This window comes from Ctenopharyngodon idella, chromosome 18 (assembly GCF_019924925.1).
Source record: "Ctenopharyngodon idella isolate HZGC_01 chromosome 18, HZGC01, whole genome shotgun sequence".
NCBI classification, from domain to species: domain Eukaryota; kingdom Metazoa; phylum Chordata; class Actinopteri; order Cypriniformes; family Xenocyprididae; genus Ctenopharyngodon; species Ctenopharyngodon idella.
The window spans coordinates 29,994,650-30,010,110 of NC_067237.1; the positions used below are offsets into that span (position 1 = coordinate 29,994,650).

The 15,461-nt window shown below is 37.4% G+C and overlaps 1 protein-coding gene across 3 annotated transcripts in view; it reads right to left on the reverse strand.

Annotated features, from left to right (window-relative positions):
• Positions 1 to 15,461, reverse strand: part of LOC127500175 (anoctamin-1) — a 35,234-nt gene that overhangs the window by 12,015 nt on the left and 7,758 nt on the right. For 2 of the 3 annotated variants that reach the window (XM_051871128.1, XM_051871130.1), the window contains 12 exons: positions 13,462 to 13,613; positions 13,308 to 13,362; positions 11,403 to 11,454; positions 11,201 to 11,256; positions 11,037 to 11,084; positions 10,757 to 10,821; positions 8,518 to 8,652; positions 7,932 to 8,092; positions 7,703 to 7,785; positions 6,334 to 6,345; positions 5,495 to 5,572; positions 4,261 to 4,326 (listed from right to left, as the gene is read on the reverse strand). In XM_051871128.1, coding sequence (XP_051727088.1) covers positions 4,261 to 4,326; positions 5,495 to 5,572; positions 6,334 to 6,345; positions 7,703 to 7,785; positions 7,932 to 8,092; positions 8,518 to 8,652; positions 10,757 to 10,821; positions 11,037 to 11,084; positions 11,201 to 11,256; positions 11,403 to 11,454; positions 13,308 to 13,362; positions 13,462 to 13,613 — 963 coding nt within the window. The remainder of the gene's footprint in view (positions 1 to 4,260; positions 4,327 to 5,494; positions 5,573 to 6,333; positions 6,346 to 7,702; positions 7,786 to 7,931; positions 8,093 to 8,517; positions 8,653 to 10,756; positions 10,822 to 11,036; positions 11,085 to 11,200; positions 11,257 to 11,402; positions 11,455 to 13,307; positions 13,363 to 13,461; positions 13,614 to 15,461) is intronic. The other variant, XM_051871129.1, reaches the window with a different exon arrangement.

The following is a 15,461-nucleotide window of genomic DNA, read 5'->3' on the forward strand; positions in this document are numbered from 1 at the left end:
TCTTGCACTGCTATGTGATGCGCCACGCATTACGTAATCACATTGGAAAGGTCACGCGTGACGTTGGCGGAAGTACCGCAGTAGTGTGAAAAACTCCATCTCATTTTCTCCTCCAACTTCCTCTGTTGGGATCATGTAGAGCCCTTTGAAGCTGCACTGAAACTGCAATTTGGACCTTCAAACCGTTGAATCATGTTGAAGTCCACTATATGGAGAAAAATCCTGAAATGTTTTCCATAAAAACCTTAATTTCTTTTCGACTGAACAAAGAAGGGCATAAACATCTTGGATGACATGGGGGTGAGTAAATTATCAGGAAATTTTAATTCTGAAGTGAACTAATCCTTTAACTGTTTTTGTAAAATAATTAATATAAAAATGAATAAATAAAATAGTATATATAGGAAAAAGAAAAAAAAAAAACTAAAAAGAATAAAAGCCTGTTCACACCAAGAATGATAGCAAAAACGATAAATACACTATATTGCCAAAAGTATTGGGATACCCCTCCAAATCATTGAATTCAGGTGTTTCAATCACTTCCATGGCCACAGGTATATAAAATCAAGCACCTAGGCATGCAGACTGCTTCTACAAACATTCACTCAGCTCTCAGGAGCTCAGTGAATTCAAGCGTGGTACTGAGATAAGTCCATTCATGAAATTTCCTCACTACTAAATATTCCACAGTCAATTGTTAGTGGTATTATAACAGTGGAAGCAATTGGGAACAACAGCAACTCAGCCACGTAAAATCACAGAGCGGGGTCGGCGCATGCTGAGGCGCACAGTGCGCAGTCGCCAACTCTCTGCAAGTCAATAGCTACAGACCTCCAAACTTTATGTGGCCTTCAGACTAGCTCAAGAACAGTGTGTAGAGAGCTTCATGGAATGGGTTTCCATGGCCGAGCAGCTGCATCCAATCCTTACAACAACAAATGCAATGCAAAGCGTCCGATGCAGTGGTGTAAAGCACGCCGCCACTGAACTCTCTGTCTGGCAATTCCGATGGACAAGTCTGGGTTTGGCGGTTGCCAGGAGAACGGTTCTTGCCTGGCTGCATTGTGCCAAGTGTAAAGTTTGGTGGAGGGGGGATTATGGTGTGGAGTTGTTTTTCAGGGGTTGGACTTGGCCCCTTAATGCCATTGAAAGGAACTCTTAATGGTTCAACATACCAAGACATTTTGGACAATTTCATGCTCCCAAATTTGTGGGAACAATCTGGGGATGGCCCTTCCTATTCCAACATGACTGCACACCAGTGCACAAAGCAAGGTCCATAAAGACATGTATGAGCGAGTTTGGTGTGGAGGAACTTGACTGGCCTGCACAGAGTCCTGACCTCAACCTGATAGAACACCTTTGGGATGAATTAGAGCGGAGAATGTGAGCCAGGCCTTCTCGCCAACATCAGTGCCTGACCTCACAAATGCGCTTCTAGAAGAATGGTCAAAAATTCCCATAAACACACTCCTAAACCTTTTGGAAAGCCTTCCCAGAAGAGTTGAAGCTGTTATAGCTTAATTAAGAATGGGATGTCATTAAAATTCATGTGCATGTAAAGGCAGACGTCCCAAAACTTTTGGCAATATTCGGTTGTTAAGTCTGACGTCACGCTGCAGCGCTTCCGGGTCCAAACGCTCTTTCTCATACCACAAGAAAACAACAAATGGTGCTAATATACACACACGATGTGGTGTAATACTTCCAAAAAATTAGAATCATAAACTTTATCTCCATACCAAAATCCCAGATGGCCAGACAGTGATTCATCTTTTATAAATCATTAAAATATTAATGTCTGTGATGCTGTGAGCATGGAGACTGTTGTGTAGACTGTAAGTATTTTAAATGTTTAACTTTAAAATGTTAAATGTTTAATATGAATAAATAGCGTTCATAAACGGCCGTGGAGATGCCATTCTCAAGTGAAACGAGTCGAGGCTTGGACCCAGAAACGGCATTCCTTACGTCACGACTTAACAAGCAGATAGTGTATATTAGCATCTATACCAACGGTCTGAGCTTTAAATGCTTGAGCTCTTTAAAGCAGAATGGATTCAGATTGGCTGTCAATGTTTTTTATTGTTCATCAACTGGAAAAAAATAGTTCTGAAAGTGATTCTAATGGTATCGCTCCTCTGTGCCGTTACTGTTATAGTTGTAAATTGGACTTCCCTATTCTCATAGAATTAGAATGATTATTAAAACTGTATAGTTATCGTTATCATTTTAGTAATCATCCTTGGTGTGAAAGGGCCTTAAGACTGGTTATTATATTCTTCTAATTAGTGGATTTTGCACTTTTGAACACTTGCTATATTTACTTAAATTTAATTAAATTTTTTACAAAACAAACAAAAAAAACAACAGCACTGTTTACACCTTTTGGTAAAGTCATCCTATGATTTGCTTGCATATAGCTAAAAAAAGTTGGTACGTTTTTTGAATAAAATGAAAACTAAAATCACATTAGCCAATATTTTGTTCACAATAGAACATAGATAACATAATAAATGTTTAAACTGAGAAATTTTACACTTTTATGCACAAAATGAGCTCATTTCAAATTTGATGCCTGCTACAGGTGTCAAAAAAGTTGGCACGGGGGCAACAAATGGCTGAAAAAGCAAGACATTTTGAAAAGTTTTAGCTGGGAGAACATCTAGCAACTAATTAAGTTAATTGATATCAGATCTGTAACATGATTAGCTATAAAAGGGATGTCTTAGAGAGGCAGAGTAAATGGGCCCAGGAATACTTCCAGAAACCACTGTCGGTAAACACAATCTGCCGCGCCATCTGCAGATGCCAACTAAAGCTCTATCATGCAAAAAGGAAGCCATATGTGAACATGGTCCAGAAGCGCCATCGTGTCCTGTGGGCCAAGGCTCATTTAAAATGGGACTGTTTCAAAGTGGAAAAGTGTTCTATGGTCAGACGAGTCCAAATTTGACATTCTTGTCAAATCACGGACGCCGTGTCCTCCGGGCTAAAGAGGAGGGAGACCTTCCAGCGTGTTATCAGCGCTCAGTCAGCATCTCTGATGGTATGGGGGTGCATAAGTGCATACGGTATGGACAGCTTGCATGTTTTGGAAGGCACTATGAATGCTGAAAGGTATATAAAGGTTTTAGAGCAACATTAAATGAAAAATACGTCAAAGACAACCATGAACTCTTCAGCAGCTGGAAACCTGTATCAGGGAAGAATGGGATCAAATTCCAACACCAAAACTCCAGAAACTCATAACCTCGATGGCCAGACATCTTCAAACTGTTTTGAAAAGATGAGGAGATGCAACACCATGGTAAACATGCCCCCGTCTTAAGTATTTTGAGACCTGTAGCAGGCATCAAATTTGAAATGAGCTCATTTTGTGCATAAAATTCTCAGTTTAAACATTTGTTATGTTATCTATGTTCTATTGTGAATAAAATATTGGCTCAAATGATTTGAAAGTCTTTTAGTTTTCATTTTATTCAAATTTAAAAAACGTCCCAACATTTCCGGAATTCGGGTTGTATGTAACAGAACAGGAAATAGTTTGGACTTAGAACAATGTCATCATTTAATGCAAGTAAGGGTGATTTAATTAAACCCACCAGACGTAAACACATGAAATCTGAATTAAAACACTACACTCTCTCAGGTACACGCACATAAACAGTGAACATGTGTCTTTGATTAGAGGAAGGACACCACTCTAACTTGCGTGTTTTAATCCAGCTCTGACTCTAATCCTGTATAATCTAGTGTGGAATACCCAGAGAGGTAATCTGCTTTGAGTGCCGTGTGTAGTAAGCGTGTACGCCAGATATAGTGTTTGAGCGCATACGTGTGTTGTGTGTATGCGGCGCAGGCCTGACACTACGTACAAGGGCACAATGACAGTAACAAAAATCCGCAAAATCACATCAAATGAAATTGCGACCAAACTGCTCATTTCAGACAGGAAAAACATGGTGCCAGTGGTCTCTCTGTTGGTCTGTGTAATTCATTATCTTATTAATTAAACTGTCCGAATGAGGAAGAAAAAGATAAGAGAGTGCTAATGTGGGACGAGATAAGGAGAAAGACGGATATGAGTTGGGTGGGCAGGTGGGGTCCGACAGAGGTCAGTGCAGTGACCACTCGGTGACTGACAGCTGAGAACTAACTGCATTATCCCTGAAGCCCCGCCTTTTCTGGTTAAGTTGATTAGCTTGCTCTCTCCTAGACAAACACAGTAAACTCTCAAATTATCTCCCCCCTCCTCACCGGTGACTGCCCTCCTTTAGCAGACAGTAGCTTCTCTCTTCCTTTGTCATCTGTTCCTGCGTCCGGCTAGAACACAGAGCAGAGATTAAAAGCACTGCACACACACACACACTCATTCTCTCATATCTACTTGGAAATATTTGCGTGATATTCCAGGTATTTCAGCTCAGTGCATTTTTATGCAATAATTAATTTAAAACAAAAATTAAAGACTTCGCCTTGAGATCCTGACTAGTGATTAAAAAGAACTTGACACTAAAAATGCACTTATATTAAATGAAATAAATGTGTAGGAATGTGTAGAGTATTAGTAAATCCTAATGGAAATTTAAAGGGAATCAAATAAGGTGATTAATTTAAATTACTATACTTATTGGTAAACACGATTTCACAAAGTACATCATGTTCCTGGATCAACATCTTGTTGATCCTGGAACAACATTTCAATCAACAAATCAGATTGGAGGGACATATTTACAGTCTGTGTCAAGTTTAGGTGCTTCTACATCAGTGTTATTCACCTATCATTTCCTTCTGATTTTAGGGATAAGTTATGGTTATGTTTAGTATTAGTATTTAGTATTAGTAAATCCTAATGGGAATTTGAAGGGAATCAAAAAGGTGATTAATTTAAATTACTATACTTATTGGTAAACACGATTTCACAAAGTACAACATGTTCCTGGATCAACATCTTTGTTGATCCTGGAACAACATTTCAGTCAACAAAGCCACTTGTTTACAGTCTATGTCAAGTTTAGGCACTTCTACATCAGTGTTATTCACCTATCATTTCCTTCTGATTTTAGGGATAAGTTATGGTTAGGTTTAGTAGTAGGGCTAGGGCTAGAGCAAAGGTTTTGGACAGGAATGCAGTTCCAGGATTAACAACATATGTTAAATTTTCTTGCTTGGCAAAATTATGGCAACCTATAATTATTATATTTTATTTAAAAAATATCAAAATTATTATAAATATTCCAATAGGAATCCTGTACAAATCCCTTCAGAATTTGGGCAAGGGTTCAATTATTTGTAATTATTTGTTCAGTAGTTTTTCCATACACTAAAATCAGAAATGTATTTATTTATTTATTTTATAAAAACAAATTATTCCCATGATATCGGGAATTGTGATTTCCAAGTCCGAAATTATTAAAATCTTAAAGACATGGAGAAATCATGGAATTTGTTTATCATCAACATAAATTTTTGTACGTAATAGCGCAGTTACCTCTTCCTTCTTCTTATTCTTTGCCGCCTTCTCTTGTTTCTTAAGAAGAAAGTCCTCATATGCTGGTCGTAGCTCATTCTGAGATTTAAACACACAAACATACATGTCAAGCTCTGTGATAAAGGACTCCAATGTCAAATCCAACATCACTTCCTCAGAAATGCATAAGCAAAACAGTCTCCATAGAAACAGGATTCACAAACACATGCACAAATAGAAATAATTATCTTGGTTCCACATTAAATAATTTCTTGTCTTGAGGCAAAGACACTGATATGATACAAAATTGCAAGTTCATTAAAAAGCACATAACCCACGGGGCTTTTCTGGGTAATATGCTATATATAACACAGTGCTGTAGACTCAATCTGTTAGACTACCATCCTGTACAAGAGTGGTATATAGTTGTATGTTCAAAACACAATGCTTAAGCTGATATTTTTATAATATAAAATGTGTTTCAGGTGACAGGTAGCATTTTCAGTGTCACAAATAAGGTCGTGATTATCTGGCAAGTACATTGTGGTCAGGATTATGGCATTGAGGTTAATGGTATAAAATCACGGTAAAGGATTCGTTGGCACACAGGTTACTACAAAGTTAATCCACTGTAAATCTCTCCTCCTATGAATTCAGGGTTGATTCATCAAACAGCATCATCACAGACTCGGATGCAAAATTGATCCTCCCGCTGCGCAGAAAATCGCAAACGGGAGATGGAGCGATGATGAGGGTGGGGGGAAGTGTGAGGGACGTGGTGAAATATGGTGTGCATTTGAGCGTGACGGAAACAATATAGAAACAGAGACAGAAAGAAAGAGAGCAAGAGATAGGTTTACCTCAGCCCTTTCCTATTGGTGAGCATCAAAGCAAAGAAAACATGGAGTTAGACACACATATTTACAGTGCTTAATATGCGGTGTAATTGAACTTCATTATCGTTCACATGAGCATGATGCTCATGATCTCCATTGCGTCCTGTTGAGAGTGCAGTCCTTCATCCACTCAGCTCAATGCTTTAAGCAGAACACAATCTCATTACTCACACATGTCCTGTCACACACACATACATGCCACCCTCTCCTACCACCTTACACAGTAAACACACACTTCAAACTGAATCAGCTCCCAGTTGAACAATTCAGACCCTCAAGAACAATGAAAGCTTGAATTTTAATAAACCTAAATGAAGACCAGGGCATTAGAAGTCAGTGTGAGGGTCTGTTGGAGAGAATTGGCTATTATCTAGCATTATGTTTAACGATGCTTTATAAACCGTGTTGCTTCCGGTGATGTTCATGGGTGAGACTCCAGAGTAGTTTTTAAGAGGGCAGTTATATTGTAGGCTGTGCGTAAAAAGGATAAGAGGTGATGATAGACGTGACATGAACAATGTTGCCTCAAGTGGCTAATTGGTTTTATAAAACTGCACCAAAAGCCATAAGATATGAAAAGAAGTCACTAATTTTCAATAAATATTTTATCCATATGAAAGTTTTATCGCTTTTAGCGCATGTGTATTATCGTATCTATATGCTTATGATGCTCATCTCTGCTGATAAATGGTGACAAAATTCACTTTTAGCAAATAAAGTACCATTCAAAAGTTTGGGGTCAGTAAGATTAAAAAAAAAACTTTTATTTATTAAGGACGCATTACATTGATAAAAATGACAGCAAAGACTTTTTATCAAAGAATCCCCCAAAAATGCAGCAAATCAGCATATTAGAATAATTTCTGAAGGATCATATGACATTGAAGACTACAGGAATGATGCTGAAAATTCAGCTTTGCCATCACAGGAATAAATTTTAAAATTTATTCAAAACAGTCATAAATTGAAAGATTATTTGCACAATATCACTGTTTTACTGTATTTTTGATCAAATAAATGCAGCCTTGGTGAGCATAAGAGACTTCTTTCAAAAAATCTGGCCCCAAACTTTTGAATGTTAGTGTATGCATTTAAAATGTACAGTCTTTCTCTTCTAGGGAAACCAAGTAAAAATATACATTGTGCACAAAAGATTTCTGTCCAGAAAAATAATCTCTAAAATGAGAATTCCCCTACTACCAACTGTATCCAACTAGTAGCAAGTAGCACATCTTTGCTCATGGCTGTGACTTAACTATAAGCCTATTGGCATAGACATTCTGTGGCTTTGATCATGTTTCTAGAATTCTCAAATGCTTTGGATTTTACTCACCTCATCATCTTCCATGCCGGTAAGATCCCAGCTGTGCTGTAGACATCTCTGCCTCCTCTTCCAGTGTTCTAGAAACACTGCCGCTAAACACACACATACACACACACACACACACACACACAATTATCTATTACTCTTTAAACCACCATTTTTTTACTTCTCAATATATTATAAATGTACAGTAAACACATAGTTTATCATCAAATGTACATATTCATGCAGCTCATACCCCAGAGGGACATAAAGATGGCGAAACCCACGGTGGCGTGGTTATCAAATAGATAGCTGGCACGTGCAGTACTGCAGATACTGCTCAGCTGCCAGTAATCACACACACGATCACATAGAGGACACATGGTGAAATTAAGACGCTCATCACACATCTCTTGACTGAAAGAGAGAGAAATTAGTTATTGATTAGATAAGAAAAAAATCACTGCAATACATGAACATCTATTTTCTTAGAAAATGGTTTTCTTTTAAAAAAGTTACAGTTGTGCTTTACAAATTTCAGAAAACTGCAAAACCTGATAAAACATCCCCACAAGTAAAAAGGGTTCATAAAGCAAATAAATCATTCTAATTCAAATGTAAATATTTCAAAATACATATTTTAAGTTAGGTTAACTTATTAAGAAAAACTAATTTCAATAGTAAGTCTCCACAAAGAAAATGGCTTAATGAACACTCTAAATAAAGTCTCACTGAAAATCTGTGAGGGTTAGATTTAGGGCTAGGGGATAGAAAAAAAATTGTTCATTAAACATGACAGAAGTCAATAAAAAGACTCCGCCATGATGTAAGAATGTGTTTACCTGGCCACATTGGTGTCTACGGTGAAGCAGCCATACAGGAATACTGCGACTCCTAAAGCTGAGGCAGGAATCAGCAGCTGTGTGTACACTCCCAACCAGGCAAAATACAGGCCAATCTTCTCTCCAAAGTACTTCCTGTTGAATACAGGTAAACGGGTTACAAAACTGTCACAAATTTGACAAGGTAAACAACCACTGAACACCAACACATACATACTGTTTTCAAAAAACGACTGCATGGAATGTGAACCTGCAGAAATCGAATGCCATTCACAAAGTTTTACACATCACACATTAAAATATTTGGGCTTTTTTGATTATGCTTTCAGCAACCAATAAAAGCGTCAGCTTCATTTTGCCATATTCAGGTACATTTCGGAGTTTCTCCCCCATATTCAGCTCAGACAATGTCAAACAATATGCAGACTCCATGTGAGCCAACTAATAAGTAATACATTTACTAAGTAATCTTCCTATTGTACTGTCAAAGACATGCTATCTGCAGTTCACAGCATACATACTGTACTATACAGTGGGCACGTATTTAATATATGCGATAGCCAGATGGCATATTAAATGCACCAAATGCAATTCGTATTCCATTTCAGCTTCCATTTCCATTTGTAGGTCATTTAATAATGTTTTATTATGCTGAAAATGTAATCTATACTTGTTTGATGAGCATCTCACTTTGAATGTGATATAGTTTTTTGCAGCACTAGTGGCACGTAGCATATTTTGCAAATGCCCCTTTCGCGCATATGTCTCAAGTACAATTAGGCTACTTTTAATAAAAGGTCCAACTGTGTTGCTACGTGTCATGAGTAAGCAATTGAGTAGGGAAACACTCTGTCTAGAGCGAACGTAAGTGTCTCTCTTATAATAAACCCATCCAACATATGTGCACCAGATGTTTTTTTAGACACGCCATAACTATTTATCAACACTGGACACATCAAAGTAAACTTCATAAACTGGTACATTTATCTTTTTGAACGGGTGCATGATGATGCTGTATGGTATTAAAGCGTCCATTGTAGCGCGTTGCATCGCAATGTCCTGTTCGCTTTGATGTGTTCATGACCTGTTTAATCTTTGAAGGTCTAAATGCAGCGAAATTTGGCTTGCTCTTCTGTACCCTAAGCTGAATGTCTTTTCCCATGTAACACATCAGTCATGGTCCCACAGTGGCTAAACACCCTCTGGCTCCGCCTGCTGCAGTAGCCACGCCCCAAACTCTTGCTATAGGTTGAACTGGAAAAATAGCTCTCAATAGCGTTGTTTCCATCCACCTATTTTTATGTGCATTTTAGGATATAATAAAAGCTGAATGGAAACAACAAGAAGCGCATAAATTTAAAAAAAACGTATGCTAATTTTTTATCCGAAAAGAAAACATGGACATAAACTACGATGGAATCATTTACCTGAATAAATTCCTTGATGCGCATCAAAAAAGTCATGTGACTTTGCATTATAGGATGGAATAACTGGACTAATCAGCACACAGCATTGTATAGCATCTGAAATGTTGTTTTGGAAATGCCTTAGCCAAAGTCCGTCGTCAAAGTGGTTCGGTATAAATGCCTTTCAGAACTGTCTTAAACGTCAGCATTCCCAAACAGCAGGCATCCGGCTCTGAACACAAGATAACATCACCATGCTTATTGCGTTTCGCCTGCGCGCTCTGAGGAGCAATTAATTTATGATGTATACCAAAAAAGACCCACAGTGGCTTCCCCTATTGCAACTACTTATATTTTTCTTAGTGATAATTGGCACCAGTTTATCAGGAAGTGACAGTTTTGTTCTCTTTGTCTCGCTGGATATTTTATACAATATTTCAATTTTGTGCATAAGTTAAATTTGCAACTTTGGATGGAAAAAGCTAATATCTCAATGTTTAATGTCTCCATTGGAAACTGGGTTAAGATAAAGTATTTTAACATAAAAAGAAAATCTTACATACTTTACTTTTAAGTAGCCATTTTGGGATAGGCAGTGGGTTTTTTTTTCAGGTGTTTTATCACCTGCCAGGTGAAAATCTTAAAAGATACTGAGAAGTGACACATCTCTCCTTAACAAGCCATATGCTTTGAAGTAGAACTATTTATGGCAGTCCGTGAAAGTACACACACATATGACAGTTCTCATAAAGGAAAACCAGTCAATAACCATCTGTGTACTGAATAATATCTTTCATAGAACCAGATGTAGTAAAGTATATCATTTCTGATACCTGATAAGGTCCATTGGCTGATATTTGTAGAAAGCGCCATAATTGGCCCATTCCTCATGCAACATCTGTAATACACACAAATATCACTCTGTTATATTAACTGTTCAGCTTTTCTATTACAAAACCCATATTCTTTGCATCTTGTTAGACAAAGACCCACACACACACACACAATCTTACTGGAATAAGCAGCTTATTGCCGTTTTATCAGTCAAAACAAAGGTTATGCTAAATGTCACCGTGTGACACACTGCCATCCAATCAAAGCTGCAGGACTCACCTGTCTGTCGTTGCGATGCTCTCTATCTTCTGAGCTGTCAAAGTCTCCCTGCAGCAATGACAACACACACAGAGCTCTACCCAAACCTCATCACACATTTACACTAAACTAACAGACAAATTACGTATCAGCTTCACCTAAACTAGGTAAAATGCAGCACTTACATCATGTAGAGGGAAGGCGGAATCATAAACCCCTTTGGCTAGCAGTGATGAAATGCCTGAAACAGAAATGAGAGAGAATTTCAATGTCTGTAGTAAAAATAATAAATGACTAAACTAACTAAATCAGTTAGTTAAACAATCCAATTTAAAAGAGTATAGTTCAATTGTTTAAATTGTTGCAATTGCATCTCCAGGAACATACCCATAGTTTGACAGGTCTGTGTGCAGGCTGTGCGCCTCAGAATTTCATAAACCTGCGAAAGAGCGTGGACACAACACAAAAATACACTATCGTTCAAAATTCAGGTCAGTAAGGATTTTAAATTTTTTTGAAAAGATCTCTTCTGCTCACCAAGGCTGCATTTATTTGATCAAAATAATATTGTGAAATATTATTATAATTTAAAATTACTGTTTTGTATTTGAATATATTTCAAAATGTAATTTATTCCTCTGATGGCATGATCCTTGATATCATTGACCCTTGATCATGATCAGATATTATTATAATATTCTTCTCAAGAAACATTTATATTTAAAACAGTTGTGGTGCTTAATATATTTGTCAAAACTTTGACAAATTTTTTTTTTTTTCAGGATTCTTTGATGAATAGAAAGTTATAGAAAGAATAGCATTTATTTGAAATGGAAATCTTTTGTAATATAAATGTCTTTACTGTCACTTTTGAGAAATTTCATGCGTCCTTAAAAGTGTTCATTTAAAAAAAAAAAAAAATTAAAGATAAATTAAAATTCAATTAAATTCAATTAAAGTCCAATTTGGCTACTCATTCAATATAATTAAGGTGAATGAGGATTGGACCAAATGACCAAAAAGGACTATAAAATGGCTTATATAACTCATGCACTTAAAGGGATAGTTCACCCAAAAATGAAATTATCCCATGATTAACTCAACCTCAAACCATCCTAGGTGTATATGACTATCTTCTTTCAGACAAACACAATCAGAGATATTTTAAAAATATTCTGGCTCTTCCAAGCTTTACAATGGCAGTGAATGGGGGGCCCAATTTTGAAGCAAAAAAAGTGCATCCATCCATCGTAATAGTACTCCACATGGCTCCGGGGATTTCATGAAGGCCTTCTGAAGCGAAGCGATGGGACTAACACCTAGAGTAACCCCTGACCCGACGCATGACGTAATGACGAAAGCAGAAGCGCAGAGGATAGAGCAAAACAAAACACCGGTCAAAAATTAGAAGTCTAAAACAATCAATTTTTAAGAGAAATGTCGGAGAATTTCGATATAGGAAAAGAGGAGCTTGAGGTTGTTGCACAGCCCCATTTGTTTAAATCGCGAGAGGCGTCTAAGCTTAAGCTACTCCACCATCCTACATCATACATAGCGCCACGAGTTACTCTTTAGGCGTTACTCAGTATGCGTACGGTCAGCTGCTGGAAGCTAGTTATTTTAGATTATAAATTTTTAAATATGGATATTTTTCTTACAAAAACCCATCGCTTTGCTTCAGAAGGCCTTTATTAACCGCCTAGAGCCGCGCGAAGTACTTTTGCGATGAGTCGATGCACTTTTTTTGGCTTCAGAATTGTGCCCCACATTCACTGCCATTATAAAGCTTGGAAGAGCCAGGATATTTTTAAATATATCTCCGATTGTATTCGTCTGAAAGAAGAAAGTCATATACACCTTGGATGGCTTGAGGGTGAGTAAATAATGGGATAATTTTCATTTTTGGGTGAACTATCCCTATAACCAGTTAAGTTATTAAATGAATATTCAGCTTAGTTCTCCTAGGCATGTTCATGTGAGTCCATTAGCAAATGTCTAATTCATGAACAATTTGTTCCTTTCAGTAAAGCAGCCCACAAAACTGGTCTGAATAAATAATTCTTGAGTTCACTCATATACATTTTTGTCTGCTATTGTATGGCACAATTGGTATAGTTTTATGATACTTTTATGGTGCTTTTCTGTCATTTTTGAAGCTTGAAAGCTCCAGTCCCCAATCCTTGTAACTGTACAGGGAGAAAAATTGACCATTCAAAATGTCTCCTTTGTGTGTTTGGAATGACACAATGGTGAGTAAATGCCGTAATTTTCATTTCTGGGTTCGATACTCACAATTCGACCTCGTATTGCATTGCTGAACAAGCTGTTTTTTGACTTTATATCAAATCTGCAAAATAAAAGAAAAACAATAAGGCCAATGTGTGGGTTTACCATTTGTAAATGCGCTTTTATGATAGTCTGGCTGTCTGCAAGCGCTGGCACTCACAGGTGTAGCTTGTCTCTGCTGAACGGTTGGGATAGGACACGTGTGCGTGGGTCCTGGGGCTCTGGTACGCCCGGCTGGAACGGCTGATTGATCTTCGTCCAAAATGAGCTTATTACGCCCATGAGCCCCGTCTTCTCTTTCAGCCGATACGTCTGGAAAAACAAGCATAAGGGAACTGAAATTAAAGATAGATTAATCCATTTATATCCAGAGCTAAAGACAGACGAGACATACTTGAGACCAGGGTCAGATGATGTGACACCACAAGTGTAGAGTGGGAATATCTTGATTTGAACGCAAACAGAAGCATATGTAGGATGTGGGTCCATATGTTTCAATAGCTAATCCATTATTATCAGATTATATCATTCAATACAACTCACAACCTCAAAGGACAAATCATTCTTTCAGGATGAAAGCCAAATCTAAATGTATAGGGAAACACAACGCTAACAATCATCTTAGTATGCGGCCTATATGACAAATGTCCCTTGCAGGAATTTGAAAACATTTTACAAGTAATCGGCTTGTTGACCGTATAATCAGATCACATTTTTTTTCTCTGCAGTGTTCAGACTTTGAGAATTGACTTTTGGCATTACAACTGCTCTTAGACCGCGCCAACCCGGAGCACTTACAAAGATGATCATGGAGCCAAAGCTCTTAACACGAAAAACATGACACTCACGGGCTGTGCCAGTGTCCATAGTTAGGCTGACTATGGAGTCTGTACAGCTCGGACAGACACACCAGTGAAGGAATTGTTTCTTATCATTGACATTAGCTTATTGGTCAATGCAATATGCAGTAAAATGTCAAGTCATACCTATATAAAATTATACATGCATATATACATATGTACATGTAACATATATAATAGGGGTTAAACGGATCGTAGTTGATCCGTGATCCATACGGACCAGGCCCCATGGTTCGGCACGCAAGTAATTCGTGGATTAACTGCAAGTTTAACCACCATAGAGTGAAAGTTTATCATTTAAATGTGTTTTGTCTTGCCAGTTTGCACATTTAATAAATTTAAACCATTCCAGCACTTGAAGAGGCAAAAGAGAATTTAATTTGGTACTCGCATGCTGTTATCTGTCCTCATAGCCACACACACCTGAAGTGCGCACACACAGAGAGAGGCGCATTTCAGATAGCGCACAAACTCCGAATTGATTCCTCTTTCATGTCTCTTTGCACTTGGATGGACACATACACAAACAAATATGTCAAAATACCTGTCTCTGCAAGTTTTCTCGTAAACACAGTCGGTTATGTCTTAAACAGTTGAGAAAGAAATCGGATGTGTATCATTCTATTGGATCCGTGCATTAGGTCTTAAGGTAACAGCAGTCTATAAATACCTGCTGTTGTCTGTATGTAATTAATGTTAACCAAACAACAATACACAGCTTTAACAAAGATTAATCTATATTAAATTTATACAGTGAACACTATAGTGTTATCTTATATTTAAGTATTACATTTCTTTACCTGAAATGAATACTACAGTTAGACCTTACTTTATTTGTAACTTTGTTATATTGTATTTAACTATGCTTGTGATTAGTGTATTTGTTCTTATTTTTTACTGACTGTTCACTTGCCTTTAATAATGTTTGAACTTTATAAGTTAGGCAAGTGGTCTTTGCTGTGGTATCAGAGTACTTAAAGTGTGCTTTAAGTAATAAATGGAAAGCAAAGTTACACACAACCCCACAACCCCAAAATATTTTTTTTTCTTGCTGATCTTGCTGATCCGAAAAAAGATCCAATCCGTGACACATAAACCATAATATGATGCGAACTGTGATCCGTTGAACCACATATGTAAGGTTTTTGTTTTGCATATTTGCTCTGATGGTTATTGTTTGGTGTTCAACACCTTTACATTCACCAATGCAATGTGAAATATCCTGACATTGTGCCTAGTCTGGAAGTGACCAAGCGTTGCAGCATGACAGCTTGTATCTGTGTCAGAACAACAGGCCAAT